The following is a 17,863-nucleotide window of genomic DNA, read 5'->3' as shown; positions in this document are numbered from 1 at the left end:
TTATACTAAAGATTTCTGTATTAAGTGAGGGACATCAGATGAAGTCTTGCTTGTTTGTGTAGTTTTGACAATTAGTCTAAGTGATTGCAATTTTGGCATCAGTGCACTGATGAAATGAAAAAAGTTTCCAAGGAAATATTTTTAAAATAATCAAGGAAACTACATTGTCTGTTTGAAGTTTCTTGGTCTTGGAATAGTTTTATAACTGATGGTTTACAGGTTAATATCCTAAGTGTACATTAAGAAAACCCAGAGGTCAGCTACATCTGTTGTTACATTAAGAGGTCTACGTTATTTCTCCTCAGACCCCACTGCAAGCCTGACAATAGGGAAAAATGAATTATTGATTCACTAGTAATGGTTTCATGTCACGAGCACTGTTCTTCAGCAACACCTATGACTCTAAATCACTGTTTCTCAGACTTTGTAATTCTCTCCAGACCACTTGTCTTCGTACAACTCCTTTCTCCTTCCCTTCACTTTCTTTTCTCCTTCTCATTCCCGATTTCTGTTTTCCCAGGATAGGGAGAGAGAATCAGCTGTAATGCTGTCTTGTGTGTTTGCACTTCCTGGGAAAGGCAAGGGGAGCTGGGCAGGCAGGGTAGTTTCCATCTCTCTGGCTCGTGTGAACCCTTGCAGTCTCAGTCTCAGCCCTGGCCTTGAGCCGCTGCAGGCTGCTGCCATTTCACTCTTGACACCTTTCTTTGGACATTTTTATGACCTCTGTGGGGCTTCCAGCACACAGTATACATGTTGTTCTTTCCTCCACTTACACTGCCAGCTATTAGCTATGTGCTGCCTTTTCACTTATTTATGTTAAGAGAGTAAAACCCTGCTACTTCAAAATGAGCTATAGATGAAATATGAAGTTTTATGTAAGGAATAATCTGATCCTTCATTTTTTAGAAGTCTCATCTATCACCACAACAATTCTGCATCCTTATTCAGAGCCGAGGTGCGCCATAACTGAAAGTAGTAAGAGCATGAGGTCATTCCATGAAAGACTGAGGTTACGTAACAGTTTCCAATTGACTGACATTCTACACCATTCAGTGACATCCACTATAGAAACCTCAGCTCCCTCCTCCAAGCCTCACCACTGCTCCACACCTCCTACCCAGGTGTCCTTATTTTCCCTCAGGCAAGAGGCAGCAGCTCTGGGATTTGTCCTCACACAGGTTCATGCTGGTTTTCCCACCAGCACATCCCTGCCAGCTGGGCAGAAATCCATTACCATCACCTGCAGCTAGAGCAGCACACCCTCCAGTGCACAGCCACTGCCTTATGTGAAGGTAGGAGGAATGTAATACCCTGGAACCCTTCTGTAGAGCTTAATTGACATTGAACATGGTAAAAAAAATGAAGATGGAAGCATTCACATAAGGTTATTTTCTTTAGGAACACTATAAAATCAAAAGTAAGAATTTCAACACTGCATCATTTCTGACCAAAATACATTTCCATCACCTGCCTTGAGAGGACACCCAGCATTACCTGACAAGCATCAGATTTGCTGTCGAAGTAGCCAGCACAGAACATATTTTCTGTGAGTTCTGTTCCATAAATTTCAGGACTTCTGCACTTCTCCTCTGGAATAAGTGGAACTAGTGTTTCTTGCAGGACATCTGAATAACCAGATATATCTTTAAAAAATTGCCAGAGAGGAAAAGAAAGTAATTTTTATAGAATGTCAAGAGCATAACAGGAAAACACAAGGCACAGTACAAAACATTTAACACTTAATAAGCACATTTAACACCTCTCAGCAAAATTCATGGTATGGATATCTTTAAAATAAAATATTTTTTATAGTGATCACTTTCTGATCCTCCAGTCAGACTCCCTAAAATAACAGTATTGCAATGTCCAGCCATTAATCCGCTTTGGCTTCTCTCATTTTCTAGGGACTCAGGAACAATACCTCAGCACTCCTGTCCTCACCTCTTTCTACATGTGATAATAAATCATCCATTTTTCAAACACTCCATTATTTCTTTTTGTCTTTACACTACACATTTAGACTGGGATGTTTGCTCATACTGTATCTGTCACCAAAATTTACTAACTAGATCCTCAATCCTTCTCATCTACCTACATAGGTCTTTGCTATCTCAACATTGAAGCAGCATGGTCCAGCCATGTATTTCTGAAATTCCTCATCTGAAAGAATGGGGTGATTTTCTCCACCTTTCTCAAGATGGGTGTAAACATTTCTGAGTCCAAAGTCTATCTGGCCTTCTGTCGACATTTTCAAAGTTTCTTAATGGTGAAGTTAAAAATTTCTACCTGGAGATATCAGGGGAAGAATTCACTTTACTAAAATTCCAGGTGTTGGCACTCCAATGAGATACTTTCTCCCCTGCCAGTCCACTGAGATCTAGCTAGCTCATAGCTCATTCCATCCTGAAATTGGTGCAAACATTTGGTCAAGGGAACCACACTCCAAATTCCAAGGCCTATAAAGGAAGTTCAGGGCAACTACTTCAGATGTAAAAGTTGTAAAAGGTTAGGTAACAAGAATCCCACCAGAAGTCCCTTGCAAAATATTTTACCAAACTCTCAGTTGTATGATGTATACCTGAACATTATGTTTTTATTATCATCATTTTTTTTCTACAGACATCAGCTCTTGTTCTACTCACTCTCATGCTTGTGTCCCCATCCAGAAATCTGACATTTCAACTGGTCAGGGAAAGCAGTGTTACTTTCAGGCAGGCAGATGGGCTGAACAAACTGGGACTTGACTGCACAACGTTGGCCATTCTTCTTCAGCTTAATCAAAGCTGCAGAACAGAAAATGCAGGAGGAAGAAGGTGACTGTTCCCTTTCTTTAATGGGATTGGCAGTAATGGGTCTCAGATACAAATTTAATTATCCCCTAAGCCTCTCTTAATTAAGATATTTCAATCAAAGACAGACAGACTCATCTCAACAGCACCTGATTTCACAGCAAATTGAAGGCTGAAACATTCAGCTACTCCCCTTGTGGGAATATTTATTTTATGCTATGCTCACTGAGCAGATTTTGCTTCACTGCCTCTGCAGAGAAGGAGGAAGATAGAAAATACTTGTGTCTCCTCCCACCTCATAGTTAAATAACAGTGACATATCCCCAACTTTCAGCTGAAATAAGTGGGATGTGCAAATACTCACTTCTTCTGAAAGCCTGGCCACTGGCCTAATTCCAATTTCATTAAAAAATTAATTACTCTAAGAGCTGGTGTATTTCATGTCCTGTTATCACTGAGTTCAGCAAAATTCAAGATCTTTAAAATTAAGGAATAAAACCTCAGGATACTTCAAAACCAACCTTCTTGAAGCTGCAAGGCATTACATTAATTCACACAATCTTTACTAATCTTTACTAGTCATGGGGCTGAAAAGAGTGTAAATACATAGCTGTGCAGCATCATGAGATTGATACTGAAAGATTTCAAAAATTGGCTCCCCTGTAGAAAATCTCTTTCGTTTGACTGTAAAGCAGCAAAGAGGGCTTTGTACTGGGTGGAACAAGGGCAGCATGTTAGTTTGGCCACACCACTCAAAGAGAACAGAGCTGAGGTAATGTGGACACACCTATTAAACCTTCTCATCAGCCCTTTTGGAAGCTCAAAGTTTTGTGAGCACAGCTGTATGGAAAGCAAGTGACCTTACTGGACAGTCTTATTTCTCTACTAGTTACAGATTTTGGCCTTAGTGGAACATAGGAGCAGTATCTCACTGCCTGGGAAGCCCTCACAAACCTTGCTCCCACACTCAGCAGCTTGCTCTTCCTCACCTTGCTCCTCTTCCCCACTAACTCAACCTGCTTCTGAATCCCTCAGATTTCCTAGCAAACACTCATGTGATAGTTGTTTCCTTTAGAAAGGTATTTTCACCAGGGCATAACTCTTCTGTTGCATCAGTAGAAATCACTGACTGGACAGAACAAGCACCTGCACCTTCCCCCCAAAACACACTTTCTGCCTTCTCATTTATTTTTGCAATTGGACTTCTCTTAGGCACCCCATGTTCAGCTCTCCCTAGATTTGGACACAGCAAACTGGTGAGGCATGTCTACCTAATTTCAGAGTAATTAAAAAAAGCTATGAGATCTCAAAGTGTCATGGGTGGTTTTCATTGGGATATTTCAGAACAGAGTAATGCCTCAAATCTAGTCTGTGACAGAGCTCCCACCAACACAGAACTTGAATGCTCCTTGCTATGGAGTAGAAAATTTTTACCATCTGGGAGCAAAAAAAGCCAGTACGTGCCTGACCTGAAATATTCCCAAATGTCAGGCTATTAAATAGTCTCACAGACAAAGTGCTCACACAGCTTGATGCCCTGAGGTGACATGACAACTTTCACAAGAGCAGATCAGAAAATAAGAAATAAGTTGCTGCTCCATTGTCATTCTGACTATTATAAGGTCAATCAGAAGGGCATTTAACTCTGACTGATAAGACAGCTGATTTTTAAAACTCAGTGTAAAAAATGGTTCTTAGTACCACAGATTTTCAGAGCAGATGGGGTTATTACATTCATCTAGTCAGATCCTTTATACAATACAGACAATAGAATTTTACAAAGTAATTCCTGCATCAAGCCTACAGTTTCTGGTTCAGTTGAAAAAATGCCTAATCTCACAAAGGCTTGAAGTGATGATGAATCTGCCACACATCTTGGTAAATTGCTCCAAAGGCTAATTATCATAATTATTTAAAATTTGCAATTTATTTTTCATCTGAATTTGTCTAGCTTTCAGATGCTGTTATAACTCTGATAGAATTAAGAATCCTCTGCATTCAAAAGCCTCTCCTAGTACCTATGATTTTTCCACACTAAAGGCAGTTTAACTGACCATCTGGACTTAAAACTAGGTCAAGTAAATGGAAAATAAAACTGTCTGAACAAAAATACTCACCAATATCATGGTCAGTAGGATTGAACACAGAGTACTGAGGATGCAAGATGTATTTCTCTATTTCAAATGTCTGTGTTACATCAGTCGTTTTATTAAATATTTGTTGACCCAGAACTACCCTAATAGTGGATTTTAGTGGACTGTAATACAAAAAGAGAGACAAGCAGTTCTGTGATTAGTGGGACAAATCCAGCTGATTTTCCAGTGGCTGGATATCCTATGAGCCATTATAACCTCAGCCTCCCACCATGTCCATTGTTTACCCTCTCATAATGCCTTTATCTGTTTCCCAGGCTTCCTGCCTACAGAGGGCAAGGGAAAAAATGTTACAGTGAGACCCTGGCTCTGTGGGTCCTGATTAGACTATTTAAAGGCTGCTGCTTCTTGAAAGAAGGAAAAGGCCAGCACAGACACTGCTGCCCAGCTACTGTTTGGCTAACAAGCATCTCTGGGGAGTGTAAACACCTCTTCTAGAAATTTAACTGAGTCAACTTAAACTCAACTTTGCCAATGATTACTAAAAACTGCTCAGAAAGAATTGAAGGATCAAAAGATGAGTCAGTGGTGGATATCTCATTTCTCTGGGAAACCAGTCTCCTGAAAAAAATTACAGTCATGGTCCAAGATTTAAAGGTGGTGGCACATTGACAATTCAGGAACATCTGGTAAGCTTCCACCTAAAAGATATCACCAGTTCTTAGATTTGCTTATCTGTGTTAGATCCTTTTTTCAGAATAAAAAGCAACCTGATGAAGTCCCAAAAGCACATGGATTTAATGGGAAACTTCACATCCAGAGAAGAACACAGTATTTGCAATTCACACCATCTTTTCCAACTATCAGTTTTTTACTTTAAGAAGACCACTGTCCTCTGATATCCAGTGTCCTAGGAAAGAAAAGTAATGAGTACAGCAACTGGGAAGTAAGGGACATTTGGGAATAATCAGGAAGTGTTTAGGAAAGGCAATATATTCCCTAGCTTTGAAAGCAACAGAATTCACATTTCACTCTTGCTCTAAAACCAATTCAATCTGCATAAGTCTGAATTTAGTTAGCAAGTGTCTTCAACATTGGAGCACTCCTATGTTTTGTTATCCAGTGCAGGAGAAGAAATTATCTGGTGTCACACATCATGCACAGATGCAGAGTGATTTGCATCACTGCAGTTTCCCTGGTTTCATTCCTGTGCCCGTCAGGTACAAAAGCACCACAGAACCTCCCCTGGTACTGAGTGCACAGAAATGACAAGCAGCCATGGACTCAGAGGCAAGAGAATCTGGGCAATTGCAATGCAGAGAGACAGCAGCAACTCTGCTACAGCTATGCTTAAGGTCAACAAAGGAAAGGGCAACGTATTCTGTATTACTGGAATACAAGAAGACAATAGAATGTTCTTCAATCGACATGTAAGGCCATGATTTTCTCAGTATTTTTGCAGTAGTAAATCAACCTCTCTGAAAATCAAATTTTGGGCCTGTAAAACAGTGGAAGTTCACTTTCTGGAACAGTATTTAGAATAATTTTAGAATCTCTGAATGGTTCTACTATGACTTACAGATGGTTCATTCAGGAAAAGAAATAAACAAGAGGTGTTGCAGAAAAGAAAATAGAAATAATTGGGCTGCACAGGTATCTATTGTCGCCTAGTGGGAAACAGTTGGAATTGTGACTACCAGAGGTACTAAACAAACAGAAGAGTGCAAATTACAATGCAGTAATTATGGAAAATCTGTACATACCAAACGACCAGCTGGAAGTGGGTGGAAATGTCCTGAACAGCTGCCAAAGTTAGTAGCTATTTCACAACATTTGAAAAACAAATGCATTGTGGCTTGAGCTCCAAATGCTTCAGTACAGCTTTCACAGTGGTATTATTAGCTCTACAAGCTATCAGTGTCTATATTCTGGCAAAAGGTTTTCTGTTTCTCTTGGCTTCTCTACTGTGCAAAGGAACAATGGGTATCAAATGATGTAATATTTTTCCCTTCAATGTGATCAAACTGAAATCAGGGAAAGTGTTGAACATTTGTAGGAAATTAAGTATTTAGAATAAAGTAAGAGCATCCTAAAATCAATATTTTCTCCTGTGTCCCACAGGAAAAAAAAATTCTCTAAAGAAAATCAGCTGCAGAACTTTGACAGTTTACTTCTTCCATGTGGCTTTTTGTAAAGCTCAGCCCACTCTATTTGTGTCAACCAACAGTAATTTATCATCTCCAATAAATCATTGCTGGCTGTCTCAGCCTTTCTGAACAAAACACAGCAGTGAGCATAGTCATTTCTGTTATATCTCAAAACAGGCATAAACATTCAGAAAGGTAACCAAGAGGAACATAAATACTTGTATTCCCCTGCAGATCACTGCACTGGTGATGCCCCATTCTATGTGCTGCTTCACCCTACCTTATTCCTTTAGTCAGAGTGTTTAGATTCTTTGAGACTCCTTAGAAACAAGATAAAGGTTTATGAGATTATAGTAGCCCAAGCCATTTGTTAGGCCATGAAGAATATTCAAATTGCCAGAAATTCCTTTTGACACATTGGTCTTTTATAATCTCATCCTCTTTCTTGTTTCAGTTCAGGTTTGTTGTGAGGACCCACTGTCACACTAAGGGGTGAGTTTACCTGTTAGCAAAGCAGTGTGCTGCTGACACAACCCAGCAGGTCTGAACCAGGCTTCCACCACAGAAACTGTCTCCAATATATATAGCTGCTGTCCAGGGGTGAGATCCAGGCAGAGATGAAGATCCCCCAACAATCCTAGGTCTCACAAAACTTCTTTTTTTATGTCTTCTTCCACATGGTCTTTTGGTACTTGCAGAAGTATCTACTTTGTCTGGAACTGGTGGCCTCCTTTCCCTGCTTGCTGAGATAAAAAGGGATATGGCATCAGACTACCAGAATCTTTATGTTTTGGAATTAAACACCATGTCTCATACATCTTCAGGATGTAGAGCTGTCATTGCCCACAGAGGACCATCCCCTTTTCTGGTCCTGTAATTCCCAGGGTGATGACAATTTTTACCAAAGCATCAGTCATTTCTGGCACCTTGCACATTCTAGCAGAAAATCTGGGGATATTGGCATGCTTGTGACCAAAACAGTAGTATAACACTGCTGCTATTTCAGGACAAGAATCACAGATTGCATCACAACTCCAAAAAATGCAAAATAAGCCCATTGTTTACTGGAAATGGTAAAATATTCAACGCTCCTGGGAACAGTAGAACATACAAAATCATACAGTAAAACCTTGTTGTAATATCCGTAAATCTTCATTCATTCATAACATGGATTTTAAGAAAGCCTTTACATACCACAAGTTGGAATGTCACAATATGCCCAAGACAAACTGTTGTCCTTCATGATGTAACACCAGGGTTTATCATCATCATCTGGATTTCTAGTTAATTCAGGGGAAGAGGGAATTACAAGCATTAACCACAGTGTTGTTCCAAGCTTCCCAAAGGTTTTCTGCATTTTCCTCTTGCACCATGCAGAGGACTGGCAGGACTCTCAGATTTTGAGCCACCTGACAAAGTGCTCACCTACAAAGGTAAGCAGCCTTTCAATATAATTCTTCTTCTTAAAACTAACCAAGACCAAGGTTCTCTAGTACCTGAAATACAGACATGACTGAACACCTGTAAAACTTGCCTACAAGTATTTGGATGAGCACATTCACAGCATTTAACTACAGCCCACACTGAAGTACTTTCACAGGTATCAGCTCAGCTATTTTCAGATCTAAATCCCATGGCAGAGATTCCTGTTTTAGGTTATTTTTTAGGCAAGGAGATTCCAATACAGGTGGAATCATAGAAAATCCATAACAAGAATAGCTAGCAAAAATTAATTTGCAAATCTCAGGTTCACATACCCTGGAGAGTCTGAGGAAATGAAAGACTATTTCAAGAAAAAATTGTATTCCTCAAAAAGGTTAAAAAAAAAAAAAGGACTCATGGAAACTGTATAGCCTTTTGTTACCTTGGTGTTAAACAGATTTGGGATTGATTCCATTAGAGTTTCTCTGTGGTACAGCCTGTCTTTATCAGTGCATTATTAGTAACCAGAAATCTGCCCAGTTTACACTTCCAAGAATATAGGGAGACTTTGAAGACCCAGAAAGATCTTTATTAGACAAAGAAATATAGACAAGGTAATTCAGAGCTCCAGATAAGCAATAATTCTAATTTCAGTGGGATTTATCACAAGCGCTGTTATTGTAAGGTTCTTCGATTATTTTTTTCTTTTTCAATCTGACTGCTCTTCAGAAAAAGATTAGAGCACTTTCACATTCTCAGAACTGAAGAAGCAACACAGATTGAGTCATCTTCCGCCAACAATGTTTCTAAATTAGACTATTGGAAGAAGATATCTGCAGGATTATATAGTACAGCAGAGATATCCCCAGAAATTGTAACAAGCTGACAAAAGAGTGAAAAGCTTTTTTCTCAGCTCTGCAGAACACGAGCACATCAGCTCCTACACCATTTTGTTCTCTGCATTTCTAATCTGAAAGTGAATATTGGGCATAAATGATGTAAATCAAAGGCTCAAGTTTTATCAAAGCACAAAACATGTGCCTGATAAATTGCCACACTGTACTGGTACACCATAATTCAAATACTGAAATGTTTGCAGAGGACCCAGCCCTGGAAATCAAGGTGGGGGGTTTTAAAGGACAGGGTAGGAATTGTTCATTGTTAGTTTGTGTTAGATAGAGGAGAGCTACTTTCAGCATGCATGCATGCTTTTATCACCAAATAAATTAGGAAATGCAGTACATGCTGATTTTCCTGAACTACTGGTCTAAGTTCCATTTAAAAAAAAAAGAAACAAAACCAAACAAAAACACACACACACAAAAATAAGCAATCAAGCAAACAACATCTTGGGTATCAACCAGTAATTTATGGAGAAACATCTACAGTTTGGCAGGTTTAGCATTTGCTCATCTCCAGGATGAGAATTGTTCTCTCTAAATAGAAACATTTACTTTAATTGTGGATATCCATTGAGCTCATGGAGAACTCAGAAACAGGGGGAACATAAAGTGACTGAGGAGAAAGCACAAACCTACATAGCATAAGCTATTTTCATTATAGCTTTACAGAAAACTTCAGAAATGTAGTTTATCACTATGTGGTGCAATCAAAATTGAAATGTGGGGAAATCTTCTTTGGCAATAGTTTTCCTTTGTAAGAAATCCAAAAAAATAAATTTGACATCCCATTTCAATCTTATTTAAATATAGTGCTTTGATTTTTCATTTTCAAATAACTTTTCTCTTTTGAAAATATTTCTTTCTGGTGTCTTCCACAAGCAAAAAATAAGAAATTAAATTTAGCCATTTCAGTTTAGCTGAAATGATTGATTTCTCCTTATGGGTAAGCATTAATGAACTATTTCAAAGGTTTTGCATTATGCTCTCATTTGAAAAATAACCCATTACCCAGGTGAAAAGAAGGACCTGGAATTTCTAACATTATTTTGTGTCTGAGCTTCTCTCAGCAGACCCAGCTGTAGATTGAGCCTATCTACCAGATCTTGTCTTCACTCTTGTGAGGCTGAATGATTACTAAAGTCAGTCTAGTTTTTCTGAGACAGGCATTACACCTGCTTTGAGATCCCTGGCCCTTCTTATTTCCACAGCACATCCACCTCTTGGTGTACAGATACAGGACAAACAGAACTTCCCTCACCTGCAGTAAGGAAACGGCCCCAGGCCAAGCTGCACTGCTTTCCCAATGCTGTCAACATGAAGCTCTTGGTAAAGCAGGTCTGAATTCCAAGGCAAGCAGCTGTGTCCAGAAATGGTTGTCTTGGCTGTACCTCTGTAATCTGTGCCATTGCCAATGTAGCACCGTTGGCTTGGGACTGGCAGAGGGAGAGACTGGTCAGGAAACAATGCTGATTGCATGTTAAATACTCACTTCACAGCTGAGGTCCCAAATGAGAGCCAGAGGGACCAACTCTGTAGTGCCTTTCACCTTGAACAGGACCTGAACGCACCAAACAAGGATTTTTTTAATAAAGAAAAAAAGGAACCCATTAAGTTTAAACCTCTGCTTAAAATCAGTAGTAAGTTAACCTCATTTTACACCAGAGCAAGAGACAGAATGGCAGAAAATTAGACCTAAAATTTGTACTGTGTATGGAAGATTTAAATCAGCAATCTGCAGCAAAGTCAGCAATATGGCTGGGATTCCTCTGGTCTAATTTTAGACACACTGAGCTCATCTCTGGAGTCTCCTTTTTTAGTTAATGAAGAGAAACAGAGATTTCTAGTGCCAAACCGATCCAGCCTGTCTGAGGTAACTTTTTTAAGATGAGGTGGACCCATACACTCATGTTCACATTAACTTAATCTCCATTGAAAATACAGGGTGCTTAAGGCAACCACCTCAAACAAAGATATAGTACTGAAAATAATCCTGCTCTGCAAGTGCTTCAAAGGACTGATTTTTGAAATACTTCTTTTAATGGTCTCATATGTACCTATATATTTATATATATATATATATATATATATACACACACACTATACACATGTATTTCACAAATATGTAGCTACATGTTGCAGAAGCATCAATTTTGCAAAATTCTGACTAATAGGTTGAATTTTCTTATTCAAAACACACGTCTTCGCCACCTGCATATGGGGTATTTCTTCAGATAGGTCTGACACATACATATTCTATGACCTGTATACTCAGCTGCCAAGATCTATCAACATCACATACCAGCATTATGGCTGAAAAACATATGGGGATACATTTGTATACAAATAGCTACCCTGAGCAGAAAGCCTACACCTCAAAACACAGCAAGGAGTATCCCAAAGGAAACACAAAACCATCTAATGCACAAAGAGGATTAATTGTGACCAAGCCTCAGAGGGTTTCTTGCCCCAGCCATGTCAACAAGACATGTCCTTGACATGTCACAAGACTGGTAGAATCTTCTTCTAAACTTATAGACATACTTAGAGATATAACATCATTGACCAACTGTTGAAAAACACCCTCTGAGGATAATCCATCACACCACACAGTGCAGACAGCTATTGACAAAGATCTGTTTATTTTGACAGAATAAGGTGACATATGAATCAGGGCACATAACCAGGACTGAAATAATGAACCACAGTACTGAACTGCTGCTGTTAATTACCCTGCCAAGTCATCAGTGTAGTGACAGACCTCAAAACCACAAGCAAGCCTATGGCATAAATTTGGGAGATGAAGGTCAAGAAGTATGGTGGAAGAACATTAGTTAGCATACAAACACTTAGTTAAACTCACTTTCCAGCCTGCCCTGGAAGACACTTCTAATATGCCAAGACCACATTTTCTCCTACCATCAACCTGAATCAAATTCTCTTAATTCAATGACTATGAATATAACATTAAATCAAACTCATATTTTAACAGCCATAATCTAGGGCCTCACAGAAAATAGTTTGTCTATCATTTGTAATGTTAGCACGGGAAGCCATTTCTTGGCAAACCTGCCATTTATTTTCTAAGCAAGTCGCAAGTTACACTGCTTTGTTTGCCTGAAACAGTATCATGAAAATACCATAGTCATGCTGTATGCTAATTTTTTTGGCTTATGCCAGGTACTGTGTTTACTTGTACTGTATTTATTGCATTCAAAACAATTTAGAGTGACTACTTCATGAGAATGAAACAGGAGATTGTATTTCAGTACAGACCCAGGACCATATTCTGCAATACCAATGGTCTGGACATCTTGCAGATGGTGTTTACAAGTTGTGCTTGTTCTTGTCAGGCTTAAAATCCAATGTATCTCTGTTTCATCAGGTCTGCTAGTCATTGCTAAAGCTGGCAGCATATTTTAACTGGAAGAATTTGACTACTTTCTAAATCATCCCTCACATTCTCCTTCTGTAGCTAAGAAGTTCAGATTACATCTTGCACTTGTTGATGGGAACACTAATATCTCTCAATAATTTTTTTGTTTCTTTTTGGTTTTATAAGGAGTATTTAGGACACAGGCGTAACTTGAGTTAATCTGCTGTCTTGTGGAGAGGCTTCTGAGGTGAAACATTTCTTTCATTAGTAACTTTCCATTGGTTTGTGCTCCACTCCAGAAACCTTTACCTGACTGGTTGGCAGCAGCCCCATGGTACCCACTAACGCCATGAGAAGCATCTGCAAAGCTTTATACATTTAATCACCTAAAATTCAGGAAAGAAACAGTTTTAGAAAATATCTCTGCAATTATTGCAGTCATATCGATCTTGTGCCTCTAATTCTCTTTTTTTGAACTATTACAGCACTGAAAAACTCTTTTTTCCCTCTTTGTCAGAAACAGTGTGTAGGTGGTCTGCTTTCAGCAGCTCTTAATGGATTGCTCTGTCTGGGAATTGTTCAGTCCCAAATCCATACAGCTTCCACAATGTCTCATAACTCTGAAACATATTTATTTTCTTATGTGGAAGAAAGTGATGGAGGATATAATACATGTTTTCTTGTTCATTCACTTCCCTGTACTACCACCAATCACTGCTAAGAGTAGAAATTACCTAAACTTTCAGATTATGAAAGTTTTGATGCAAATACAGATTCAACTTACTCTGCAGAACACTCCTGTTCACTTCCTTTCAGAAAAAAAAAATTATTTAAATTTAAAACTAGAAATAATTTCTAGCTGCATTTTATTTTTTAAAATCCAAGGTATTTCAATAGCTCATGTAAAATATTCCACAAGTGTTAATATTTTATGTTTTATAGCAAGTCACAACAAATCTTTGCCTTTTCCGATCAGTTTTGGATCTTTAAATTAACAGCAGCCTGAAATAGCTGTTATCCAACCAATTTTAATTGCTAACTTCCTGAAAGCATTTCACAATTTTTGGGAAAGTTTTGTCTCCTGATCTTCTTTCAAGTCCTATAGCTACGTACCTGAACATTTTTAGGAGTTTCTTTTGAAAGTCTCTCTGCAGAAAACAGTGAATCTTTCACATTTTCTTTTCCCCAAAACACCTTCACCATCAATTTTCCTGATGTTTTTGAGCTTTGAATGTATTCTTTTTCCAGATACACATAAGCTGTTCCATTCTATTTATAAAAGTGTGTTTTACCACCAATGGTTCTGGGTGGTTTAAAGTAACCCTTTCATTCAGCAATGCTTTTGATTTATCCCTAACCAACATGCAATGATTTTATTAAATATAATGTTGGGTTAATTTTCTGTATTGCTCTATATAAACTGATGACAGGAACAGAGAGGGGGGAAGAGAGAAAGGACATATCCAGCCTAAACCTTCCCTGACTCAGCTTCTTGCTGTTTCCTGGAGATGAACAGTAATGAGCAATGACGTTTTATGCCTCTGCATAAATTTGTTGCTTTCATGGCCCCAGTATTACAGGATGTTCTTCAAGCCATCCTTTGCAAGGGTATAAGCCAAATTTCTTTTGTACACGAGTTCAGACTCATTGGATGCCTGCAGAAGGGTTTGTCTTTTCTTTATTCAGCCAGAATTTCCTTGATCTCCTCTCCTGGGTAGCTGTGAGATACAATCAGAGATGAAAGGTGTGAAAGCCTTTGATTTCAGGGAGCTGCACTCCCCCTGCTGCCAACCACTACTCTGGGCTGGCAACAAAGGTGTGAGAGAAAGGAGTCTCCAGTACTCAAGGAGATTGCTCTTACAGGCATCCCATTTCATCAAATTATGCACTGAAACACAACACACACAGACACACACACCCTGCCAGGTGTTCTGGAAGCAATAAGGCAAATATTTCTGTGCTAAATGAAACAAACACCATGAAGAGAACTTTGAAAGACATCCACATGAACCTAGTAGTGCTTCCAAAGGATGATTTGACTGATCTTCCAGTCAAAGTCTACCTATGCCACTGAAAATCTCTGTAAATATCTAGGAAGGTGCCTGAGTGGGCACCAGACTCCACTGAAGAAATCAGTTGCCATTTTTTTCACTCTTCAATGACGAGAATGTGAAGTCTGATGGCGTGGGGCAGAGGATTATATGGCAGCAGCACCAGGACTGGACTGTTCCTGGCTTGAAACAAATTCCTTCACATTTTCCTGCCTGACTGTGAATGTGAGGAGTAACAGCACCCACTGTGGCTTTCAGAGTTTAAAAATTAATGAACACATACCACAAGTGAAATATAAGGGGACCTATGTATCTGTATTTCAATATAATTCAATCATACTGTAATAATATTTACCTAGATTTCAGTATTTCTGTTTGGGGCCATGAGCAGCAGATTGCACATATATATAACAAATAATTGATTCAAATAATTTTGCCACTTTTTTGGTTTGTTGGATATCAGTAAAACCTCTGGACTAACAGCACCTAACACTGGAATGAATCCCCACTGAAACTGCAGCCCAATTATGACACAAATGATCTGTCTGAGCTAAAAGCTATGCAGAAAGGTGGAAAAAATGGCATCTTTCTGTAATAAATAAATCTAACAGAAAATTACTGTGTAAAACAAGGATGGATTTAAGTCTGTGGGGAAAAATTATTTACATGCACAAAAAAAAATCTCTTTAAGTTGCATCCTGACATAAGGATGGCATACTGCATTTACTGAAACTAGACTTATTTTTTAATATGTTTCTTCTTCAAAGTTACCAATTTCATATTTCACACTTGCCAATGCTTAGATCATTTGAGGTAAAATTGAAGAGATTTATATCTGTTATAAAAGCTAATGTACAAAGCTACCTTCTGAATAAGTTGAATTATTTAATATAAAAGTTTAAATCCAGAAATCTATAAACTCTGCCAGTATTTTCTTATAGCTAAGGAAAGTAATATCCTAGATAAGAGGAAGGACTGGCTCTTTTTCCATTTCATTTTTCTTCCCATTTCATTTATTACTTTCAATTCTAGTACAATAATTATGATTTACAGAGTCATAAATGGAATCCAATAGGTAAGTATATAAAGCTAATAGGAGCAATGTATTTAGGAAAGAGGTTGCCAAGAGATAGGGAAAAGAATTTCTGGCTACAAGAAGCCAATATCAGTGCTATATTAATTTGACAGTTGTACAGACCGCCACACAGGATTTTCAAGAATATCTGAGTGCCCAATTCATAGTGAAAGCTTTCATTCTTTTGAATATACCTGTAGGTCCTTAGAGTATGAGCTAAAATAGCTCTTTGGGCAGGAAAAGAAACAGACTGTGTAGCAGTCAATGATGGTCAGCAGAGGAGCAGCTGCTCTGCAGAGAGACTGTAATGAGAAGGGGGGGTCTCTTGAGCCCCCAAATCATCCAGAGTGGGCTGAGAGAAGAAAGCAGGAGATGGAAAAAAAGAGACAATACAGTAATCCAAAGATGAGCTGCATCACATCTTCCCTTCAACCACCTTCCTAGCTGACAATTACACAGGACAACAGATTGCATGGATTAAGAGATGTCAGTTCCCTTGCTCTTCAAGAGATGTCCCCTCTATAAAACATAATGAACTGAAACAGCTGTCACATCTCAAATAAATCAAAAATAGGATTACAAACACCCTAATGGCTTTCAATTAACCAGCACCCAGTAACACTGCTGCCAAGTCAGGCACTCTCACAAGAGTAAGGACTAAACAGCTGCTTCATACTGGCAACTTCCAATATTAATCACATTAGTTTATACTAGGATTACAACAAAGAGTTGTCATCTAAAATGCAACACTGTACAAATACAGAGCAAAACACGGGAAGTTTGGTGCCCACCAGCATCTGGAAAATGCACATCTATGTAAAAATAAAGAATCCTCTGTGGATCCTGAACCTTCTCCTATCTCTGACCTGTGAAATTTTTTCCCTCTTCTTTGGTATCTGCCTTATCTCTCAAACCTTACAGAGCTAGTCGTTGCTCTATGCCATGCTGCTACCAGCATAGCTCATTAGCTCTCCTCTTTAGCCCACATTTTCCAAGGTGTCAAGCATAAATTACTAATCATAACCTCCATGCAAACAGTAATTCCTTCTTCATTTTTGTTTTTCTCTGTATTAGTCAAAAACTTTATTATGGTCCTAAAGTTATAAAGAAGACTGCTAGATAAGAAGAGCCTATCATTGCTCACATCTCTCACTTCCATAAATGACATGGAATGGTTGTTTTGCAAAGCCACAGCTGTCTCTGTGTCTAGACCATGCCCTAGAGTGGCACTCTCTCAGTGCTACGATCAGAGGTGGGGTCTTAGTGGACAATGCCATAGTCACCCATTTCTTCATCTTCCAATGCCTCCTACTGTTGATCATTGTGGGCAGCAGTCTACTGGGCATAGTTTTTATCCTGTTAATAATTCAAAATCTGATATAAATCCAACCCACCATAACTATTTCTACAGTGAAAGCTCTAGGCTTTCTCTTCATTATCCTTGCATTATTAACCCATGCCTTCCTCTCATTCAAATTCTATGGTGACCTATAAATCTTGTCCAGTGCAAACAACATAATCTCCTCTCCAAGCCATATTAATACATAATTTTGCTTTTTTTATCAGCTGTTTCATCTGTTTTTCCACAACTGTGGAGAGATGTCTTTATTCTTTTTCCACCTAGTTTGATTACTAAGCCTAGTGCTCTGTACATACAAGCAACAAAAATCTTCTCAGCCTCACTTAGAAATCCTTTTCAAGTCTTACTTCCAGATCTATTTGTCCAAGTTCAGTGGAGGACTGACTGACAGGTTAAATGCCCAATGCCCATTTATCATTGTCAGCCAACTGACCTTGTTATTATAATTCACCCTCTTTCCCCCTGCATTTCTAGAAAGCAAAAAATTAAACATTAATCCAAAAACATTCTAGTACAGGGTAAATGCAAACCAGAATGTTAAAATTCATTATCTTCTGTCTTCTTCAGAAAAAAAAATATTTAAAACTTTCCTTCCAGCTTCCAGAGCTGAAATTTCCTTTCCTAAAGTATTTTTTTTTAGTAGAAAACTCC

The 17,863-nt window shown here is 38.6% G+C and overlaps 1 protein-coding gene across 1 annotated transcript in view; it reads right to left on the bottom strand.

Annotated features, from left to right (window-relative positions):
- Nucleotides 1–17,863, bottom strand: part of HGFAC (HGF activator) — a 39,190-nt gene that overhangs the window by 937 nt on the left and 20,390 nt on the right. Inside the window, exons 8-13 of the mRNA XM_062493347.1 lie at nt 10,612–10,786; nt 8,224–8,309; nt 7,532–7,772; nt 4,907–5,046; nt 2,643–2,783; nt 1,495–1,643 (exon numbers count right to left, since the gene is read on the bottom strand). Coding sequence (XP_062349331.1) covers nt 1,495–1,643; nt 2,643–2,783; nt 4,907–5,046; nt 7,532–7,772; nt 8,224–8,309; nt 10,612–10,786 — 932 coding nt within the window. The remainder of the gene's footprint in view (nt 1–1,494; nt 1,644–2,642; nt 2,784–4,906; nt 5,047–7,531; nt 7,773–8,223; nt 8,310–10,611; nt 10,787–17,863) is intronic.

Source organism: Cinclus cinclus, chromosome 5 (genome assembly GCF_963662255.1).
Source record: "Cinclus cinclus chromosome 5, bCinCin1.1, whole genome shotgun sequence".
NCBI lineage: Eukaryota > Metazoa > Chordata > Aves > Passeriformes > Cinclidae > Cinclus > Cinclus cinclus.
The sequence above is the reverse complement of the archived record's forward strand: the minus strand, read 5'-3'. Positions and strand labels throughout refer to the sequence as shown.